General features: G+C 46.4%; 1 protein-coding gene across 1 annotated transcript; it reads left to right on the top strand.

Moving 5' to 3' along the window:
* Positions 1–5596: 5596 nt before the first annotated feature.
* LOC121047108 (vascular non-inflammatory molecule 2) lies at positions 5597–20852 on the top strand. Its single transcript, XM_040502105.2, has 4 exons — positions 5597–5779; positions 17563–17864; positions 18034–18219; positions 20624–20852. Exons 1-4 carry the CDS (start codon positions 5597–5599, stop codon positions 20850–20852), a joined length of 900 nt encoding a protein of 299 aa, XP_040358039.2.
* The last annotated feature ends 2560 nt before the right edge of the window (positions 20853–23412 follow it).

Raw genomic sequence — 23412 nt, 5'->3', positions numbered from 1 at the left:
CCAGGCCTTAAATACCCGCGATGGTACTTGTGCCGACCGAACATACTCTCGTCTGGTTCTACAGTGACGCCGTCGCCAGCAATCATGTCTGAATGCTTAAAGACGGCATTTACCACAACCTCCCGACAAAGGCTCGCCCAATCAGTTATTGCCTTACTTGCGATATCAGCCTCCCGCTGAATGACGGCGCACGGTAGGTTCTGGCATCCGGAGGATGATTTTTATGAGTTGGAGAAGCGTCAGGTGCGTGCGATCCTTCGAAAAGGGAATCGCTCCGTATCGAGACTTCGCCCGCCGGGCACTGAACTTTGACCAACTTCCTCTTGGGCACCTCACGAATCATCCACACACCGCACCGCACCCCCCCCCCCCCCCCCCCGTGTGTAGCCATCCGCAGATCTAGCGCGGACTTGCAGCTTGTCATCGCAGCTTCGCACTCTGGACACACACGAAAACCCAGGAGCCAGGAGCAGGCCAACGCGCTAAAGCAAATTAATTGCTTCAAGAGGGTCTTTCATGGCGCCAAGAAGACGGCACAAGTTGAACGCCATGGCACTGCGATGCTCGCATCTGGAAGAACAAAGCGCCGAGGGGAAACTGCGCGCTTCTTTGCATTCATTATATTTATTTCATCCGCCATTTTATACCTCGTGACACAATTCTAACAAACTCATTGGTTGATCGGTCGGACCACACCATCGCGTGACAAAAAAGAAACAAAAAAAAACGCCAAACGTATGTCCATGGACGGCATCGTCACGGAGAAGGGAGCAGTCGAACCCAACATCAAAATGAAGTAACAAAGTGAATAAAAAAAAAATAAAATAAGAAGGGAGTCGTTGGAGTTTCGGACGGCGTCTTCTTTGATGAGAGGAGCTGCTCTGGCCAGAGCGGCCAGAGCAGCCGTGCTGCTCTGGCTGCTCGGAATATTCCTTTTTGTTCTTTTTCTTACTCTACGGGGTGCCACGACCCTCATTTGAAGCTGATTTGTTAAATTAATAACAAACAACGCGTTGGAACGGAGGAGGTAGAGAGTCTTGGCGTCAGAATTTGACGTGGTAGAAAAGAAAAGAAAATAACGAATGCACAATACATACCGTATGCCAAGACCGTTATGCTCCGCACTTGGCGAGGCCTTATGACGCAGCCGACGACCGTAAGGCTATTTATTTTGTTTCTTTTGATTTTTTATCGTGACGACTACTCCACTGTGCCTCGGAGTCTCCAGCGGAGATCCGGCAGTTTTTAATAATTATTATTATTGTCGTTGCGGTGTGTGGATGATTCGTGAGGTGCCCAAGAGGAAGTCGGTCAAAGTTCAGTGCCGGGGCGAAGTCTCGATACAGAGCGATTCCCTTTTCGAAGGATCGCACGCACCTGACGCTTCTCCAACTCATGAAAATCATCCTCCGGATGCCAGAACCTACCGTGCGCCGTCATTCAGCGGGAGGCTGATATCGCAAGTAAGACAATAACTGATTGGGTGAGCCTTTGTCGGGAGGTTGTGGTAAATGCCGTCTTTAAGCATTCAGACATGATTGGTGGCGACGGCGTGACTGTAGAACCAGACGAGAGTATGTTCGGTCGGCACAAATACCATCGCGGGTATTTAAGGCCTGGCCAGTGGGTTTTCGGTGGTGTGGCGCGTTGCGGCGGGTGCTGCTTTCTTGTTCCCGTGGAGACCCGTGAAGCTAAATCCCTGCAAGGGCTAATAGCCAAATGGGTCCGCCCTGAAACAAGAATAATCACTGATTATGGGGCTGGCTATCGCAAGCTTGCAGATGACGCTCGCTTCACGCACCTTACCGTCAACCATAAGCTTAACTTTGTCGACGCGAACACTGGTGCGCACACCAATACGGTGGATTGCACCTGGGCCCACGTCAAAAACTCTCTTCCATCTGGACGGCGCGAGAGCCACCATTTCACTGGTCACCTTGCAAAGTTCATGTTTTGGAGGAGAGACAAGGCGCGCGGAAACACTGATAGATTCCAGTCGTTCGTCGCCGCGGCCGCCAAAATCTATAGAGCCCCGACGCAGACAGGGCGAGAATTCTGACGGCCCCGGTGACTTCGAGGGATCCGCTGCGCTGAGCCCGTCACCCGCCTGCATGCATAAAGACGACTTATGCGCCAACCGCTCGTCAAGTGCTCGTTATGTCAGTTATAGGTTCTGGTATAGCGGTCTAAACGGTCCTTTTCAGGGCCCCCATATTTTGCAAACGGAGCTGTGTTTTGAATGCGGCATCCCGTGTCTCTGTAAAAAGTTCACAGGAAAGACCCAGCAAAGGTATGTGGTCCCCAACTTGGATATCGGGTGTTATGATTCAAATAAAAAAATTGTTCTTGCTTATTTCGCGCTTGTGATCAAAATAAATGCCGCACTTGCAGTCGACCCGCGGTGCTGTTGCTCGCCCATTCGCCGTCGGCGTGCCTCAGCTTCGTCGTCTTTGCTAGCGGCGCACCGGCGAAGCCGGCCTTTGATCCGAATAAATGCCGCCGTTGCAGTCGTCCCGCGGTGTTGTTGCTTGCTCGATCACCGTCGGCGTGTCACGGCTTCGTCGTCTTTGCTAGCGGCGCACCGGCGGAGGCGGTTGATCTGACACACCGCGTTCGGCTTTGGCTAGTAGACGGCGTTAGCAAAATGGCGTCAGCTGTTGCTAGCTTCACGCGACGGTACCGTGCGTGCTTCTATTCATTCGGTGTTCGTTGCCATGGTGACGGCGAGGAAAGCAGACGAACTTTTTGATGCGGAAGAACGCTGCGGCGCAGCGATACCAGGTGCGTTCTAAGGCCCTTCCCGCATGCTTTTCAATGGGCGGAAGGCGAACAAAAAGAGTTCAAAATAGGGACTTAACGCAGAAGGCTGCATTTCTCCAGCGCCTCATAATTTGACGAGCCTTGCACGAAAAGCATGTTTTTTTGGCCATCCCGCGTCCTGTTTTTTTTATCCGGAACATGGGTCTAAAGTATCAAACTGCCAACAAATTAACTAAATTGGATATCTGAAAAAACATTTAATGACTTCAAACATGAGACTAAGTACTATGTATAGTTTCTTTAAATTCGCGAATAAAGATATAAAAAAGTTTATCCCGAAAAAGTTATAGAGTCAAAAGTGACTTTCTTGGGTTTTTTTTGAAGGCAGAGCACGACGCTTTCAAGAAACACATATTGACTTCTTGCTTTGAATATATTTGCCTACTTTTTTAAGATCATAAATGCAGGACCATAAATTTACCTCGTGCTTGTTATTGCGCAACTATCACTTAGCCACAATCACTTAAGCAAATTTTCGCTGGCCTATATAATTGCTTCTCAACCCTCGTCTTTCTTAGAGTCATTTACATGCTCAATGTGCGCCAGTGCTAACGCTGATTCCACTCCTCGCACGTAGCCGGTACGGCGACGGTGCAAATAGTCAAGACATGTTATAAAATCTAGTGCAGAAGCTGTGAATGCAATGATGGCATGCAGTTAAGTAGGAAAAATTAGTATCAGACGACACTTCACAAAGCACGGGAGAGAGGAGCGACGAGTGTAAGCCACCTTATGGCGACGGCGTCACGTGATTCTAAGATGGCAGCGCCCATGTGACGGAGGTTGAAAAAGGTCCACCGACGTCGTGAGAAAGCAGGTCTTCTTGCTTCGGGATTTGTTCTTTGGCCTTCTCAACCAGCACAGATTTGGCTAATCATTGGTTAGCGGCTTGAAATGGTCCTTTGGCCAGTGGTCAGAGAGTGGCCAGCGATTGGCTGATGATTGGCTTTTTTCTGGCCACTAGCCATCAGCAATCGGCCAAGCATTGGCCGATAAATGGTCACTCTTTGGCAATTGGCCAAAGGATCATCGCAAGCCATTGGCCACTGTTCGGCCGAATTCCACTGCATGGGTTCTTATCTCTTTATGCCCCAATCGTATTGGTTGCAGAGCAATGATGATATGTCCGGGACGCGCCACGTCCTGCGGTTCGCAAACAATCAGCGACTATGGCTACTATACCAAGCACTTCCGCGAAGCACTCACCCCCTTTCCACTCTGCAGAGCCAACGCAAGAGAGGAGGCGTGTTCAGCTCCTTGCCTCGTCTTGCCTCCTCTCCGGTGTTCGCTCTCCTAAGTGGCAAGAGCTCAAGGATTTGCGGGAGCAGTTTGTCCCGCTTTTCCTAGCCTGCAACATGGTATAAGAACCGTAAAAAAAACCGAAAAGTGAGAGATAAGTGTGCTATACGGATATAGATTCATTGTATCACTATATCGAACGGTATATTAGAAGAAAAGGCATCGAGGTGCTTTCGCTGATTAATTCTTCTGACTGTGAGCAGTTGCAACATGGAAAACATTACACAAAGCCAATAAGAAACGAATATTTTGCAACAGGAAGCTAGGCAACGGATGTAGCATTACAAGGAGCGATAGTCTGTAGGAGTGCTGGTCTTACTCTAGGAAATTTTGAGTGCCTACGCTCCCGAAAAGCACTTGGGAGAGTCAATCGCTGAGGTCTACGGAAAGAGCCCGGCAAATCACGAAGCTGAAAACATTCTTAGACCTAAATAAGTAGTCGGCCATGTGGCACTGGGTCTGCGCATGACGTTTCATTTTGCCTTGCGCCGCAGCGCAGACTTTTTTTTTATGCCTAAACATATTTTCCCTGCCGCTCTCATCAGGTCGGAGACTATAGTAGTTTGGATTCTGGCAGCGGGTTAATTCCTACAACGGATTCCGGCAGTAGGATATATGCCTGGATTACGGCCGAATCTGACAAAAAGAATTTGCTCTGTTTTTCATGAAAAACGTACCAATTTTCGAGCAATTCAAATAACGAAAAAAGAAAGAAAAACAAAACACTTAATGTCCTGGGGCCCTATGTTGCGTTTTTCGGACTCCCACGGCGACTAGGGAGAAGGAAGCGACCTCAACAACGCAGCAAACGCAGATTGGATGTTGATTGGTGAGAGTTGCTGATGACGAATTTCCGCAGAAGAAAACAAAGCTCACTTTTTCTTTCTATTCTTCTGCGGAAATTCACCATCAGCGACTCTTATCAATCGACATCCAACCCGCGTTTGCTGCGTTGTTGACGTCACTTCCTTCTCCCTATAGTCGCAGCGGGAGTTCAAAATGCGCAACATAGGGCCCCAGGGCCAGCTATTCGAGGCGAGAGTTTTGGATGTCGCCGCCTCGTGGAATTTTTTCACAAACCAGAGAGTATACTTCAGCTTCCTCTGCCGCTGCAAGCACATACAATGCCAAGCTTCTTTGCACCATGAGAATTAGAACATAACCGCTTGGGTTCACCACCCATAGTGTGAAAAACAGCGGCGCCCCTCGCGTGCTTCTCACCGCGACGTAATTTTGTTCCCCATTTTCTTGCCATCAGCTGTCAGGCGCTCGCTAAGAGCGAGTGTTTCAAGATTCACATGACACCCTCAAGTCGGTATTGCACAAAGCGTTTATGAGTTACATCACGCCTTTTTTTCCCTCCTTTCTTCTGAGTGAAATAAAACATTTCTCACTCACTCACTTTAAGAACAAAATTTACGTCACGTGAGAACACCCCATTAATCAGACGCGAATGCTTGCAGGTTCACCCATCAAGATGACATGTTGGGATCTTCGTCTATTACTCACCGGCCTCTTGACTGCGGGCACGTGCTGCGCCTTCAAAGCAGCAGTTTACGAACACGTCTTGTTGGGCGACCCAGCTAACGAATCCTTCGAAGCACTCGTCGCGAAGAATTTGGACAGCTATGTCCAGGCCGTACGAGCAGCGGCCGCTCAGGTAAGTCATATCTGATTCCCCTAGCTTTTGTAAGGCTCGAGTGCAAAGAACGCGTCCAGTATTAGAATGTTTAGCGTCTCATACAGTCCAGGTCTTGGGACTCGGGTGTGTATCAAAATTTAAATCAAACAAACTTGCACGAGCCACTGTGAAATGTTACAAAAACAGGGTTATGAGAGTTTTGGTAGAGCGGCTGCGAAGAGCGGGCACAGCGGGTGCGTGTTCAATCCATGCATAGCCTCCTATATACGGACAAAGCCTGGCAGATCGCCACAAGAAGCAGCCACCGAAATGGAGAAGGTGGAGCGGCAGGCAACGAACGAGAGGAGAGCCACGTGACTGGCGCCCCGCTGCGGCGAGACGCCGAAACACACTCCTCCAGAGCGAAGAAGTGCGTTTCGGGTCCTCGCCGCTGCGAAAGCTGTGCGCTGACGTCCAGGTTCCCCGACAAATGGTAGTAGTATGCGTTTCGGAGGCCGGTTTGGGAAACCAACTGTTGTTAAGGCGTACTTAGACGCCCACGTCACAGTCGGAGGGGAAGGGTACTTGGGAAAAATGGCTCTTTGATGCTCTGTGCTACCAAATCCTCGCGCTCAAAATCGTCGACCGGGCACTCTATGACTCCGTCGTCGAACTGCCAGGCTTTGTGACTGAAGAGGAGGCCATGATCCATGCTTCAAAGTAACGGCACGAACTCCCGCTGGCAAAGCGTAGCTCTAGAATACGATCTACTAGGAGTCTCCATTTTTAGTAGATCGTACGCTGCGAATCTCTAGTGTATGATCCACTAAACAGAGACTGTTAGTAGACGATACGGGCTCCGATTTGCTAGAGGGAGCCTGCGCCGTCACTTCCAAGCATGCATTGGGTACGCGCCACCTGGGCCCGCTTTCCGCAGTGTACGACGTACTAAAACTCTGCCACGTCCCTACAGTTTTATTATAACATACGGTAGGGGTTCAGCTGGCGCCAGGGCGTTGTTAGAAATTGAAGGAGACAACAACCATTATAAAAATAATTTCCGGTAACACATTTCGAGGAAAACGTAGGTGTATACATTTTTCCGTGCCTGACTATACGAGCAAATATTACGAAACCTTTTAACCCAGTGAATAACTTGAAACATTCCTCGATTGATTACATCGTCCAAAGTATTTGCTAGTTACCGTGTTTTATTTAAATTAATAGAATTAAACGAAATGTTCATACAGCTTTATAGCAGTGCTTATGTAGGAGTTTGAATCTTCATGTTACTTACTTGTTTATAAAAGCGACAACTAAACTTTAACAAATGTAATTATATTGACAATAGTACCCAAAAGAAGACGAATGCGTCAAATCGAGGAGACGGAAGCAAGTGCGCAGTATCACGAAATCAATAACTACCTGTATTTGGACAGGATAAAGAAAAAGTAAACTTGAAATAATTAGTGCAATTTGCAATGAATACTTTTTTTTAAATCCGGTAATAAATATGTGCGGAGATAGTTTTGTTCTAGCATCGAAAACATATTCACATAAATCGACGAAAATAGAGAGAACTAAGAAAACACTTGGTGCCCGATAAAACAACAGGCGCGGTATATGACGTAACAGAAATGACGCATCTTTTATAACCTATACGCCGTTTATTTTACCTTTTCAGCTGTCCGCATCTTTAGCTTCTCGCAAAGTGGCATCCATATTAGCCTCCTCTTGACGTTGGCGCACTCTAAACAAACCCTACGTTCTTTTCAATGCGGAGGGCAAGTTCGTCTGCTTCTTGCTCAGGGGGTAGCGGTGACGTCAGAACGCCCAGCCCTGATTGGCTGATCGCGACCCCCTATCTGAGCGTCGTCTGCTCCTTTGCAACGTCGTCTGCTCGCAACGTCGTCTGCGTCTGTTTTACCTTTCCTGCGACTTTCGGAAGTGCAGAGGCCAGATTCACGAAACGAACTTACGCCAAAAATGTGCGCAAGACAAAACTTAAGAACAAATTCGTATTCACGAAACGAAATTTTCGTAAGTTTTGCGCAGGTTACGATGAAATCCTGTGGCAGCTTCGAAGCTGTCTTAATCAAATCAGCATGGCCGACAGCGTCGCGGTCGCGACCACCAACGAACGTTTATTTTTCTACGTGCGCTCCTCACGGGTCCCGATTTCAAGCAGCAAGAAAAAAGTAAAAGAATACTTGAAACAGATTACGAGGAACAAGAACGCTGGATCCACAAAGACCCGGAAAAAGCTCCAACGGCCACGATTCCACCGACAACGACCAAGCGAGCACGGCAGATAGGCCTAGCAGGCACTCCGACTCGGCGACCGTCTGCCCACGACCGGCTGGCGTGCTGAATGGAATATGCCGGCGCGACCCTTGTGAACCCTTCCCGTATTATACTTTGATCGCTGACCACAATTTTAGATTAAGAGGTCAATCTCTTCCTCTTGTCATCTTGTTTTCCGAGGCAACGGTGACTTTCGCCGGTGAAAAAGCGGTGAATCTCCGACAGACGCAGGAAAGGTAAAGCAGCCATCGCTTTGACTAGCAAACGTAAAGCAGACAACGTTAACTGTGCCGACCCGCCGACGCCGTTAAAGAGTGAAAGGTCTCGCCGCACACGAAAGGAGGAAAAAGTATTTGGGAGGGAACTTGCGGACACTAACCACCCTCATTCTCTGTTCTTAGCAAACAAACCTCGGCGCCTCGGGACACCTCGCCAGTGAGTCCTTTGACTTCCCTCCTTGATGCGCGTCGGCTAGTTGTTAGACAAAAAACAGCGCACCGCTCGAGTTATTTCGTCTGTCCCCTCTGAAAGGCGAAGTCGAACTCGCTCGACTTCCGAAAGTCGCAGGAAAGGTAAGACAGACGCAGACGACGTTGCGAGCAGACGACGTAGCAAAGGAGCAGACGACACTCAGATAGGGGGTCGCGATCAGCCAATCAGGGCTCGGCGTTCTGACGTCACCGCTACTCCCTCTCTCATGCGCAAAAGACGAAAATGAGCCCACTTGCGAGGATTGTCGCGAGTACCTAGATACATCGCTTATTTTTAGGCGCGTGCTACGTCGAATACCATATATGTGTGGGCCTGAAATATTGACAAGTTAAGCATCGCGGACTAGAAATAAAAGAAAGACAGAAAGAAAGAAAGATGTTTAGCTAATGTAATTATACATTTTTTTAAATTATGTATTAAATGAAATTTGATTCGCTACGTCCGACTAACAAATTGTTTATTTATTTATTTAGTTATTTCATTTTATTTGAGATAGTGCGGGCCTTTTTGTAGGCCCAGGCAGGGTATAAGCAATAAAAAAGATGGCGAAGCGACAAAATGCGGTCGCACTTAAAATGCACAGAAGCAAAGCGAAAAAAAAAAAGAAAAGAGAAGTATAGGGATTGTTGTTACCTTAAATTCGAAACTGGAGGTCGTGTAGACACTCCATTTCATTTCAAGTTGGACCGCAGCCGACGCTACAATCTGGCGCATTCAATCAAGTCGCCGATCAAGTCTGCTTTCAACGACTAAACCAATCACGCACACATTCATGCGCCGATTCCGCGCGTATTTTTTTTAATCGTGATTGGTTTAGTTGGAGATAACAAAGGCACAAAGCCAACCAGTGCCGTGACGAAACATTTTTGTTGTCGCTCGTACGGCTCCGTTAGATCGTTACGTTGGCCGGTGTCGGACTTAAAGGGAAACAGGGTACAGCGCCAGCTGAACCCTAAGCGTGGAGCAGTGGAACTCACGAGGCAGAATTGTTGCGCATCGAAACAAACAAACACACACACACACGCACACGCACACGCACACACACAATTAAAAAAAAGGTGACGGAAGTATTTTTTGTCATGGGGGTGTCAAAACGTGGCCATTTTGAATTTCTGGCGACAATGCTATAGGACCGAAGCGCTCAAGTTTCGCCGCCGACTACAGCGCCATTCCAGCCCCTGGCGGGACGCCCGAGTCCGAGTGGCTCGTTGTTTTTCGCCTCGCTTCTCCGTCGTAAGCGGTCGGATATAACATTCATTGCGATAGAGACGATATAAAAGCCCGGCTAGCACGAATATTTCGTTGCTGATCGCAGCAACAATCTTCGATGTTGTTGTAGTCGATCCTTAAAATTCTACCGCTTCCCTGAAAAGCCGTGCGAGACTCGAACGGCGCCAAGCCTGGACCACGTCGGTGCTCCGACAAAAGTAAGTTTCTCGTTCGTTGGAAGATCAATTTTGCTAAATACGCGGGAAAAACTAAATAGAATCGGTGTCAGAATAGAAACAGAATCACTACCGAACGCGGGAAAGTCAGTTGGCAGTGCCTGCGTGACGGAATATCTGATTTTCGTGCGCGTCTGTCGCTTCCCTCGAGGTGTTTGACGGGGCTTCGGTCGCGATGTTGGATCCCTTTGGCACGAATATTTCAACTACAATCACTGGCAGGGTGAGAACGGCAGGGAGAAGCTTCAGTTCCTCCAGCACTAGCTTCGAACCGTCGACAGGGTTTCTATCTCGCGACCGTCGAGCGTTCACGTGCAGCCACATCGCAGCGAAGGGCAACGAAGACGTGCTGGAGCTCGGCCGTTCACAAGAGACGCCCTGCCTGCCGTTCTGACTTTGTCAGCACACTTCTAGCTAGGGGAGGGGCTTTTGGGAGTTGCGATTGCAGCTTTCTTCTGCCGTGAGTGTTTCTTAATAGCTGTTCCCGTTTTTTTTTTAGCTGTTTATAGCCATCATGTACGACGCTATAATATACACATGCATCCCCCCCTCCCAAACAACACACACAAGGAATGCACTTCCAAACAGCCTTAACCAGCCAGCCCCCTCCCCCCACCCCCTTCCTTTTTAAAATAAAAAGAAAGCCTGATTATGTTTTTACTTGCTAGGGACAATAGCAGTTTCTATTATTTCGTGTCGATTTTCTGCTGATCACACCAGAGATCTTATATTATTGACTTATTTTTCAGTGGGGGCGGTTCAGTTTTGATTCCGCCAACGTCAGCGAGGATCTGCAGCGTGCACTTCGTGAACACCTGCAAGGACAACGCTGAGGCTCATCCTGCAACAAGTCACTAGACGAGATGCCAGCTGAGGTGTTTAATAAAGACTAATTGCAGGAAACCTACCAACCCTGTAATTGCTCGTGAAAGATTCTTAGTTAATTTAAATTAATTTTCACTCCCTCGCTCGAAGATACAGGTGACCTTTCCTCATCTATGTTGCATTCTTTATGTGTGCCCGGTTCTTAGCCAATTAAAAGTATTGTTAGTTCATTGGCAACTTCTGTAGTCTCTTTCGTCTTCGAGTTGCACGTTTTGGTTTAGTCTGTACCCCAAGATTCAATATAGCTTGGCTAAAGATGGATAAGCTTAGGTGACGACTGCTTTCTCACGAACTGGGAGACATCTTTCGTGAGATCTGGAATATCTTGAACAGCTGATCTGCCGTGCAAGATCTCTGAAATAGTCGGGGTTCTCGGCCCTACAATTTCTTGGACAGTCCTTGCTTCTCGAGTTGTGTACATCATCTGCAAGTGTCCTGCCAGCCATACTTCGAGTCTGCGCCAATGCCACCGTGTTAAGAGCACGAGAAGAATTTTTATATTGTCACAAGGTTGTGTGTTCACCTACTCGTGGTTGTGACAAAACTCAATAAAAATCGTTTTCACTGTCAACAAAACATTTCTGAAAGCGATGCATTATGCTGCTGTACCATATTTTCCAGACTATAGTCCACAGGGGCAAATTTGGGGTAAAAAATAGATTTTGCTTACATTGTACACATACAGTGCATCGTCTGCACCTGGTGCTTAGTTGTCACGAATATCCTCTCATAGACAGCACACCTTGAGAAATGTCTGCTTTCTTAGCGCAAAAAGAAGCTGGTATTATACATAAATTATCATTAACATACCCTTTGAAATCCGTCTCGTCATAATCAACGATATTGAAAAACAAAAATCCTGCATAGTCCGCACAGCCTAAAATTTTCATTTTTAAAAGCATAGCCCGGAAAATACGGTACATTCCTGGAAACGCTTGAAAACATGCCAACATGCCACGAAAGAAACTTTATTCAGTGAAGCAGCAATGAAACACTGACAGGCATGGATTATTTTTCCAGAAAATAAAAATTGTTCTACTAATGAAAACCTATCATGTGTCACTGGTATTTTCTTTGCTACACAACATTTTCCTCCTAAAATGTCCCACACAGTAAAGTATGAATCAAGCCCCCACCCAATATTTGAAAATCTTGCATGTGGACTGGACAACTTGAACCTGAAAGAGAAATGAATTTTTTTTTTATAAATCCATCCAACTGAACATTGTCATGAAAATTCGACTAAAATTATGTGCAGTCATATGCATAGCAGACATTTATGCTGGAGATTTAGTCTAGGCTAGCCTCTTTTTGTTTTCAACTGTTTTGCCCCTCTTTCTGACAGAATCTCGCGGCACATTATTGTTCAAACTCGCAGAAAAAGTACCATTAATCAGCAGGAGCAGGTCCCCAGTAACTGCAACCTACTGCCTCAGTGAAGTGGGACAAAAAAAACTGGTAATACGTCTACGAGGCCTTTGTTCAGGTCGTGCCCTGGCGTTTTAGTTCCCTACTGCTGAGGCAGGCTGATGAGGACGCGTGTTCAACAATACTAATAAAATTACGAGCTTCGGCACAATGCTCGCACCGGTCCGCGACTCCAGCCCAGCGAGGACCTGCAGTCTCAACTGTACGCGGGGGACTTATCTCTTCCCGGAATTATCACCCTATGCCTGCACGATCCCCGACACGTTAATATTTCTTCGACGTGGGCGAGCCCGGAAAGCTATCCCACTCGTAGCCTCTAGTACGAGAACGTAGTCAGCCGGTGGTTCAGCGACCGAAAAATAGTATCCCGACGTCGTCTAACAGGACTCACGAGAACAGTGGTTCATTGTGATCAGTAATCTTTAAGGCACAATGTTATTACAGCGTAAAATTTAAACAAATGCCGCTCACCTGTAAAGTTATCTCGTAGACGCCGCACGGCCGGCACGGCCGTACTTGCGAGGCGGACCCGACTCGTTGGCGGGGAAATCAACCGCTTTCTCGGTGGAAGATGCGTGTTAATGAAGCTTTTCTATCGTTTCTTGACTCACCATGAGAAATATTTCTCGCACGCTTTCTATCCTTCTCTAAATCTTCACCGTACGCTCGAAATACCTGCGACGCCAATGCAACGCTACGAGCACGACCGGCGCGACACGACCATGTGTTGTACTGCGGTGGCGCTACCATCGCAATTTCGAAGCGCCCCCTGGTTGGGCGAATCGATTCTATACACCTTTTCCGCAAGAGCGCAGCCACCTTAAATTTTTGTTACTTGCGCTATCCGTGAAAGCATCGGTTTGATCTCTCCACGCCGCTGACGGGTGTTCACAAAAAAAAAAAAAAAAAAAGAGATTTTCACACGTTTCTCTTTTTGCCTCGCCTGTATTTTCTCACATTTTCCGGGTTGACAGGTTTTATTAGTTTGTTTCGTCCCGCATACCAGATATTGAACCTATAAGACTAAAAACGAAAAAAAAGGCCATAGCTACAACCAGAACTATAGCCAGAACTACCTGAAACAGGCGTACGACGCATCTCTGATGTCAGGTTGTGCATCGCAAAAATCGCGGCCATCCTGAGCCGTACACGATTGTGACGTCTCCAGCCAACGATCGAGGGGATGAAATAAACCTGTGGCAAACGCGACAGTCGTGGCAACTTCGCAGGGTGATGTTGATCTCGCTGTAAAACTCGAACAGTCGGTGCAAGTACGCAGCCTGCTGAAAGTTAAAGTAGAGGTTAATTTTAGTGGTGAATTTTACCTCGCGAAATTTCGTGGCACAGTTTTCACAAGAGCTACATTTAGAGCTGCCACCGAGAGGTGGCGCAAGGCTCCAAAGTGGCTGCCGCGACAGCTTAATTCGGTCACGAAAGTAAGGGCAAAAAACAGCAACAAAAGCACAGGAACAAGAAAGTACACAGACAAGGTCGCCCTTGACTGTCTACTTTCTTGTCCTGGTGTTTTTTTTTTTTTGTCACTCAACCTACGCGATGATGAACCAAATGGCCCAAATTGCCACTTCAATTCGATACTCACCGTGCCATATCTTACTTTTCTCTGAAACTACCATGCGCAGACACGTGGCCCAAGTTAAGACGAATTGAGGCAAACTCTATTGTACAAACAAGCCGGAAACTCATCGATCCACTAAGCCGCCTTGACATTTTTCGATAGCAGCTCTAAACGCAACTCTCAGCCCAAAGGAAACACAGAGAGTGCGCAGGCGAGCTGGTGGATGTTGATCATGACGTAGAATACCCGAGACTGTGGTAAGAGAGTGGAGCTTGGTGGAAGAAAAACGACAGAGTAAGAAGAACGTCTCAATTGAGGTCTTCATCTTCCTCTGTCATTTTTCTTCCACCAAGCTCCCTTCATTAACTATACAGTCTCGGGTTTTCTACATCATGATCACAGCTCAACTCGTCAACTGCCTCTGCTCTCGTTGTTCAAAAAGTCAAGAATGTTGCAGAGACTTTTTAGTGTTGTGTCGTTTATCCGCAGTCTCGGGGTTGTTTCAACCATGACCAACCACAAGAATGTTGTTACCACTTTTTTACTCACTGCATACACGAGCCCATTTTTCTGCCTACTTCTATGAAGCCAGGTTCACACTGCTAATGCATGGTACAAAAGAAGACACAGCCTGAGGTGTCCCTGCCTTGTCTGGCGGTCCTGTCATATTAGTCATAAAAAAAAGTCTGCAGACATGTTTTAACCATACAGATATGTATAAAGCAAAGTCTCTTCAAAGATTCTTGAGACATTTCTCCAAATATTTTTGACATCGCCGGTCTGCAGAAAACACCAAGTCTACAGGGAACACCGCGTCATTTGTGTGGTGTGTAAGCAGTGTGACTCCGGCTTTAGGGTGAGCATCGTGATCCAAATGCCCTCATAGTATTGCTCAATAAAAAAAAAAACAAAAAACTAAACACTCATTTACGCTTCATGGGGGTGTACACAAAAAAAATGAAGGTATCACCTTACACCCTTCGTCCCATATAATGGACCCCAAAACTTCAATTCGGCGTACAGCGCACTATAATCGAACAGACGGTCTAAATTTTACGAGGGGCTTAATAACGGTGCGATATAACTTATTAAATAGCTAAAGTACATATCAAAGACTACAGAAAGAAAACACTAAGGTTTTCCAGTAGGGCCAAGAAAACCCCGATTATTTTTTGTTGTTGTAGTCTGTAACACGTATATTAGCTATTTTTAGTAAGTTGTACCCAGACTTGTACCGTACGCATTACAAGTAATCAAATTACTTGTAATCGATTACTTTTTGGAGTAATTTTGTAATCAGTTGATTATTTTATTGAGAAGTAATCACAAGCGTAATCTGATTACTTTTTGAAGTAATAAAATTACTTGTAACCGTTACAATTTGTCCACGGGACCTCCCCCCCCCCCCCCCCCCCCCCCGGCACAAGCCTTTTTTTTTATGAAATGACAAAAATAAAATTTGCTTTTTTTTTTTTTTTTTTTGAACGGACAAAATAAAGATTTTTGCGGAGCTGTAGGAAACGAGGTCAATCTCTTTCGATGTACAATTTCTGCGGAATGTACTTTTTTTTTTTTTTTTTTTCGAGCTGGGATTGGGAGTGGGAAGCCCCAGGAAAGCCACAGTGCCTGACAAAGGCCATTCAGGGCGAAGTTTGTGGAAGCAGAATGTAGCTTTGTAAGTTCTTCATTCAAACTAGCCCCCTCACGCACACACACACAGAAATAAAAAAATATATAAAAAAATCCTGCTTAGGGTACCTACTCGCAGCCCGTAGGAGAACCAGAACCGAAGAATGCCTAAAGCGGATGCAAAATATAAAAAAGGCAGTTGAAATATTTCCCCATTTGTGACAAGCAATGTTTCGAGTTGAGAAGTGGTCGGGGCGATCTCTTCCGCTAATGGATACTATACACATGATCCGTTTCAAATCCTGTAGCTGTGCTCTTTTGTATAACATGCGAGCTTATCCACATGTGAATAATAAAATGAGCGACGGAAACTTTGAGCGACAACCCTTGCTCAAGCTTAAAAAAATGAAAGCCGCTTACAACTCCCTGTAACGGCGAATTAGAGCGCAGCTCTTGAGGAGCAGGAGGCAAGGGCACTGGGGGGGGGGGGGCTTAAACTAACCAGGGGGGGGGGGTCACGTGACCTTGGGGGTCACGTGACCCCCAATGCCGATGTCATCACTGACGTCACTGATGACGTCATCAGTGACGATGACGATGCGGGTACCGATGACGTCATTAGTGACGTCACTGATGACTTCACCAGTGATGATGACGATGACGATGCGAATGTCGGTGACGTCATCAGTGACGTCGCTGATGACGTCATCAGTGATGATGACGATGACGATGCGGATGCCGGTGACGACATCAGTGATGTCACTGATGACGTCATCAGTGATGATGACGATGACAATGCGGATGTCGGTAACGTCATCAGTGATGATGACGATGACGATGCGGATGCCGGTGACGTCATCAGTGATGATGACGATGATGATGTGGATGCCGGTGACGTCATCAGTGATGATGACGATGACGATGTGGATGCCGGTGACGTCATCAGTGATGATGACGATGACGATGTGGATGCCGGTGACGTCATCAGTGATGATGACGATGACGATGCGGATGCCGGTGACGTCATCAGTGATGATGACGATGACGATGCGGATGCCGGTGACGTCATCAGTGATGATGACGATGACGATGTGGATGCCGGTGACGTCATCAGTGATGATGACGATGACGATGTGGATGCCGGTGACGTCATCAGTGATGATGACGATGACGATGTGGATGCCGGTGACGTCATCAGTGATGATGACGATGACGATGTGGATGCCGGTGACGTCATCAGTGACGATGACGTCATCGGGGGGTCACGCGACATCGGCGGGGGTCACGTGACCTCGAGGAGGGGCTCACGTGACCTCAGGGGAATCACGTGACCGGGGGGTCACGTGACCTCGGGAGGTCACGTGACCCCCATGAGGTCACGTGACCCCGGTGGGGGGCTCGCGCGGTGCATTATGGGACATTTCCCATGATGCACCGCGCGGTTACGCCGACGGCGGCGGCGACGGCGACGGCGACGCCGCTCAAGCCGGAAACGGGCCCCTAAGAGCTGCGCTCTAAAAGATCTAGAACCCCCCCCCCCCCCCCACACACACACACACTCACACTGGCGAACGCCCAAATCATTAAACGTCTTCAAACGAATTCTATGCTTGTGTCCGCATTGTGAAGGTGCAACGACCACAAAGAGAGAGCCAGTTTTTCTTCTTCAATACTTGTGCAAATGTGAAATATAGGTTGGAAGTAGTTCATTGTTATGAGCGCTAAAGATGTGTCTTCACACAATAAAGTAATCGGAAAAGTAACGATTACTTCTTTCAGTAATGTCCAATTAATTTTGCCGCTGAGCAATCAAGTAATCTAATCGAATACTTTTTAGCCAAGAGTAATAGTAACTGTAATCGATTACTTTTTTTTTAGTAACGTGTATAAGACTGGTTGTACCACACGGCTATCAAGCCTCTCTTGAAAGTTAGTACCGTCAGATCGAGGTCAGTGCGCTCTATGTCGAACTGAACTTTTGGTGTGCGTTAGATTGAACAAAGGGTTTAATAATACACCTTTTGTTTCTGAGAGTGTATGGGTTCTTTCTCCTGTATCCACAGGGATGCGACATCATCGTGTTTCCCGAGAAGGGCCTCATGCTTGGTCTGGACGACCGCCAGAAATTGTCTATGCACGCCGAAGACATACCGGATGTCGGAGCGTCGCCGTGTCTCGAAGGCGGGGACCTCGCCCCTGTCCTGGCAGCCCTGAGCTGCCTGGCGAGGGACAACCGCATCTACGTCGTGGCCAACGTGTACGACCACAAGCCCTGCCCGACCGGAAGGACCTCGTGTCCACCCGACGGAGTCCTCTTCTACAACACAAACGTGGCCTTCGGCCGCGACGGAACCCTGGTGTCCAGGTGGGAAAGCTGTACTCCATTTCAGAAGCAACTGTCAGTAACCATGAACACATTAAAAAATGTAACTGAATTTGTAACTTTATTTTATTGCAACCCCGAACACTTTGAGTGGAAATGGAATATCATAAGAGGTAACCATTTCTAGCTCTGGAATTCACATGTTACGCAGGTACCACAAGAATCACCTGTTTCGTGAGGTTCTGCTGGATACTCCGGAGCCCTTCGAGGAGGCCGTGTTCGAGACGGACTTTGGCGCCCGTGTGGGCATGTTCATCTGCTTCGACGTTTTATTCCCAGAAGCCGCTCAGCTGGTGGCGCGACACAACATCACCCTGGCGGTGATGAGCACATTCTGGTAGGATACTTGGAGGATATATCCGGGGAAAAAATATAGGAACTGAGTCACATTGTTTCTAATAGGCCTTTTGTTGAATTATCTAAGCACCAAAAAGAAAGATGGGAACGTAAGTACAAGCGGTACATGTGTTAGCGTCTGCATGCAGCAGTAACCGTTAAAAAACAAAAATAAATTGTTAGAAGAAATGTTACCTTGCACGTGCGTTTCTCAGCATCTTATTTTGACTATTTATACTTCGAAATTTTTCTTATATAAAAAAGGCGAGAACGTGTTGCGCATGTCGTTACGTTCATAGTATTCTCCTTGGTGCTTGGGTAATTTAACGAAATGTCTAGCCTACAGCAGGATCCCGTGATAATTTTAATTGAATTTTTATGAATAGAAACCACCCCAATACAACTTTATCCACATTACCTAAGCACCAAGGAGAATGCTGGGAATGCAAGTGCACGTGGCGCACGCGTTCGCCCTACCTTCATAGATAAAAGTTTTGAAAGAACTTACTATAAGAAGGCCTCGACCAGCGCACGTGTAAGGTGCTATTTATTTGAAACGTTCGGCTTAGAAACGTTATTGCCGGCGACGCCAACAGGTGCAGCGCGTGTAACTACGCCTCTAAAATGTTCCTGGTGTTTCGACAACGTGTTCGCACTTAGCGACTACAGGGGGCAGTGTCGCTCAATCTATGCACTCTTTTTGTCTGCTATGTTAAAGCGGAAAGGCATTGCCATGAATCTGGGATCTCAGCTGTGCTGACCGCTCCGATATTTTTCTGGCCAAATTCAGTTAATGGTACGTCCGCCCTGACAACAGCGCATAAAAGGAATCAATTTATTCCAAGGTGAGGTGGGGTTTTACTCCAGCTATAATCAGCGACAAGATGAGCACGAGAGAGAAGTAAGTACCTTTCAGTGACACTGCCTCCAGCGCCAGCTTCCGAACGTCCAGAGCACTGTCTCATAAGTTCTGCCGTTCTAACCCTGTGAATGAATATATTCCATTATCTGTTTAGACACGCAGGGACCTACGAATCATTACGGATTCTCGAAGTTTCTTCCTTTACTCATTGTCTTTGGACAATGAGTATACGCCGACTGTTCTGGCATGGGAGCAGTAGGCTTGCACTGTTCCGATGCCAATCTCGCCATCGCTCCGCCCATAGCAAAGCAATGGCGAGACGGCGTCCGAGCAACACTCGAGAAAAACGCGACGAAAGACAGAACCGAAAGGGTGAGTAAAATGAACCGTACAGATTTATCGCAAAATAAGCAATGTAACTTGAAGTCCCAAGCGTATGACGAGACCAAAGAACCTCTCAGATAGCTTCAATGAGTAACGCGATCTTGGAAGGAATAATGAGCACCACGTTTCGCCTACTCAGTCTCACGAAGGAATTTGCATTTTTGGGTCAGACACTTTGCGAAGACTCGGCATTTCTTCGACACTATTTTTTGGTCGAAACAATTGGACGCACAGTTTGCCTGAAAACAATGAGGTGTGCATCTATCCGATATCTTTTTTGCGATTTTGAAAAAGCAACACTCGAATTTCGACGGACCGCTTGCTTGAAATTGCATGGTGTGTTGTGGTGAGCACTGAAAGAAGCGGCGAATATAATCGGAGCAAACGAGCGTATTTTTAATTTTTTTGCAAGCCAAGCAAGCCCGATGAGGATGATGATATTAATGACGATTTGCGGCTGTGGATCTGAACCTAGCGGCACCGCGCGGCGTAAACAGCCGCGAGCTATGTTTTTTTCGCTATTTCAGTCTCTCCAAAAAAAAAAAAAACAACAACAAAATTATTGCACTAAAAAAAAAAAAAAAAAAGAAGTGTGTGGTCTTACATTTATCTTACATAACGCACCCCAGAACTTAAATTCAACGCTCAGCGTGCTGCCGACAAACTGACGGCTCCAACTTTTTGTTGAGGGGCTTCATAATGTTGCGAATAAAACTTATAAAACAGCTAAAGTACGTATCAAAGACTACAAAAAGAAAATGTTTGGCAGTAGGGCGAAAAAAAACCTTAATTCATGTTTTCTTTTTGAGACAGTGACACTTCCATTAGCTGTTTTTAATAAGCTGTACTACTAGGCTATCCAGCCGCACGGGAACATTGATACCTTCGTTTCGACGTCAGTTCGCTGTACGTCTAACTGAAGTTTTGGGGTGTAATACTCGTATATGGGATAAAGGGTGTAAGTACTACACCCCCTATTTCTGAGAGTGAAGAGGAGAGTTTTCAGGGCGCCAAGAATCTCGGAGGGCATGGTCGAACGAATATGCTCGAGAGTATATATGCACCCTGAACATCTCGAGTCGCATAAAAAAAAGCACGCTATTGTAAGGTTTTACAAAAAGGTTTATTGTTATTTTTTTTTTAAATAATAAACACACAGGTACGATACTTTGCCCGGAATCTATTCGGTTGCCGTCCAGCAAGCCTGGTCCCTGGTGCACGGAGTGCCGCTCCTCGCGGCAGGGGTTCAGAGGCCTCTGACCGGAACATTAGGCAGCGGCATCTACGCGGGCGGAAGGGGCCCGCTCATTTACAGCTACAGTCCGGACAACCGGTCGAAGCTTCTGATTGCGAACACGGAAGCTGCGGCGCCCGAAAACCCCAGGTGAAGCTATCTACGGCAGGCGGACTTGGAGATGCGCGAAGCTCTGATTGACCCCGGCTGTTCCGAAGCACACAGATACTCTCGAGACCGGTTATAAAGAAGTCAACAGAAATCGGAAATCCCTTCGCTATATCCGTTATTTTGTTAAAATCGATTTTGGCTAAGGAAGTGCGGAAGGGAATGGGAAATCGTTCCGCTATATTCGCTATTTCGTTATAACCGACCTCGGTTATAACGAAGTGCAAAAGAGAATAGGAAATCGTGATCGCATCGTTGTAGCCACTATTTCGCTACAACCGACTCGGTTATAACGAAGTGCAAAAGGCAATGGAAAATCGGGATCACTTCGCTGTAACAGCTATTTTGTTATAACCGACTACGGTTATAACGAACTGCAAAAGGGAAGGGGAAATCGTGATCGCTTCGCTGTAGGCGTTATTTCGTTATAACCGACTTCGTTATAACCGGTCTCGACAGTATATATTGTCGTCAATGACAGTTTAAGAAACACGGGGTGTCGTGATTCTCGAGCGCCTGTTATCATCGCTCGGGAGCACAACGAGATGGCGGCCTTTCCCCGACGAATCAAAAGTCAAGGTGCGTGAACAAAATGAATGATGCTCCGCGCCTCTTAGACGGTCATCGGCTAGAGGGATGTCACTCATCCTCAAGCACTGTATAAAATGAATCGAAAAGAGCAGCGGCAGCGTATAACCAATTAGAGGTTTCGTTAAACGTGTACATGGGTTGTCGGTTGTGTCCCGTGAATTTTGAAAGAGTATGCGGAGCCCAAGTTCGTCTGCTTCTTTTGCGGGGGTTGCGGTGACGTCAGAACGCCGAGCTCCGATGGGCCCTGATTGGAGGATAGTGGGTAGACGTCAAGGCAGCTTGCTTTGAGGACTACCCGCTATTCTTCAATCAGAGCCAATCAGAGATTGGCGTCGTTCTGATTTCACCGCAAACCCTGCAAAAGAAGCAGACCAACTTGGGCTCCGCATAGCTCCGCCCTTGTCAGAAATCCCGACGAATTCTCGGAAATTTGAACGCCGGACGCTGACCCAGGCGGTCCGGTCGGTCTCAGAATCTAGTTTGGCGCTCTCATCAAGGGGTGATAAGGGCGAGTGATATGGTGCCAGATGGTGATTGTCTCGCTTTGCGGCGGATCGTGCCCAATAGTGATTGCGTCGCTCCGCAATTGAGACAGCGTGGAAATTGGAAGGAAATACCAATCCCCCTTCTCATTGGCTGAGCCGATTTAAAGGGTAACTGCAAAAAAAAAAAAAGTTATTTTTAAACAGCTTAATTGGGCCAAGCATGTCAAAAAACAAATTTTCCGTTAGAAAAAAAAAACATTTTTTTACAGCAATATTTATTATGTGAGACTGATTTTAGTTTGCGGCTAGTTTGCCCGTTTTAAATCGCGCGCCACGAAGTTGGGATTCCGTGACGTTGAATCCCAACCGGCAGCTATACTTCTCTTTGGCTAAGAGATTGATTGACAGCTTAGATCTTGGTGGTTATCAAATCAAATCAAATCAAATCAAGTCAGCTTTTATTTTCCATCTCATGATGGGGGATACCAAGGGAAAAAGCTGCTTATATGCAGCTTGACGAGCCCCTGGCACCCCTACATGGCAGACAACGAAACAAGAGATCATTTAATAAACAAATCAATCTAGAAAAACAATACAATGTGCATTTTTATACAATAATAATAAATCATAGAATGTGCTTTTTTTTATACAATGTTAACGATGCTATTTATTAAGTGAAGTGATATCAATTTCTAGCGATGCGATATGATTTAGTAAGTGAGGAAGTGCATGTTTAATTCTTTGATGTCCAAAGTTCGTACGTGATTTTGGTATTTGCCATGGATGTATTTGACGGGTTTGATAAATTGGAATTTGCAAATGAAGGTCAGCAAGGTTCAGAAATGTTTCGGATTTACCTTTTAGGGCCGATTGGTACGTTAATATTAAGCGTTGACTGTAAAGTTTTGACACGTCGGTTATGGAAAATTTATCAAAGAGAGGCAATGATGGTGAGGTCGAAGGAACATTGGCTATTGCACGAAGAGCTTTTTTCTGCAGCACGCGGAGCAAATTTAAGTTGGTTAAACCAGTGGATCCCCATATCAGATGCGCGTATCCTAAGACGGGGAAAAATAATGATTTAAAAATTTGAAGTTTGCTATTGGTAGGTAAAATGTTTCTATATTTGTTTATTACTCCAACTATTTTCGAAAGTTTAGTACGAACATATTTAACATGTTCAGACCAGGACATGTTAAAGGAAAAAAATATACCCAGAGTTTTGACATTTTCAACACAATGAATAATATCAGAACCATATTTGAAAGGAAGTAATAAATTTGTTTGAGTTCTAGAATGTAGTTGAAATATTACAGCCTTGCTCTTATTAGTATTTATATGGAGGGAGTTAATTTCGCACCAACATTTTAATTTAGATAGAACAATATTTGCTCTGGTAACAAGATGTTCATAATTTTTATCAGAAATGATTATACTCGTATCGTCTGCGTAAATTATAAAATTTACATC

Source organism: Ixodes scapularis, unplaced genomic scaffold (genome assembly GCF_016920785.2).
Source record: "Ixodes scapularis isolate PalLabHiFi unplaced genomic scaffold, ASM1692078v2 PGA_scaffold0__279_contigs__length_252992795, whole genome shotgun sequence".
In the NCBI taxonomy this organism is placed as follows: Eukaryota; Metazoa; Arthropoda; class Arachnida; order Ixodida; family Ixodidae; genus Ixodes; species Ixodes scapularis.
This window is presented reverse-complemented; position numbering and strand designations above follow the sequence as displayed.

Excerpts from the sequence above, each read along its gene's own strand:
- LOC121047108 (XM_040502105.2), top strand. The coding sequence starts at position 5,597 with ATGACATGTTGGGATCTTCGTCTATTACTCACCGGCCTCTTGACTGCG. Across the intron at positions 17,865-18,033 it reads GACGGAACCCTGGTGTCCAG|GTACCACAAGAATCACCTGT; the intron begins GTGGGAAAGCTG and ends CATGTTACGCAG. Across the intron at positions 18,220-20,623 it reads GCGGTGATGAGCACATTCTG|GTACGATACTTTGCCCGGAA; the intron begins GTAGGATACTTG and ends ATAAACACACAG.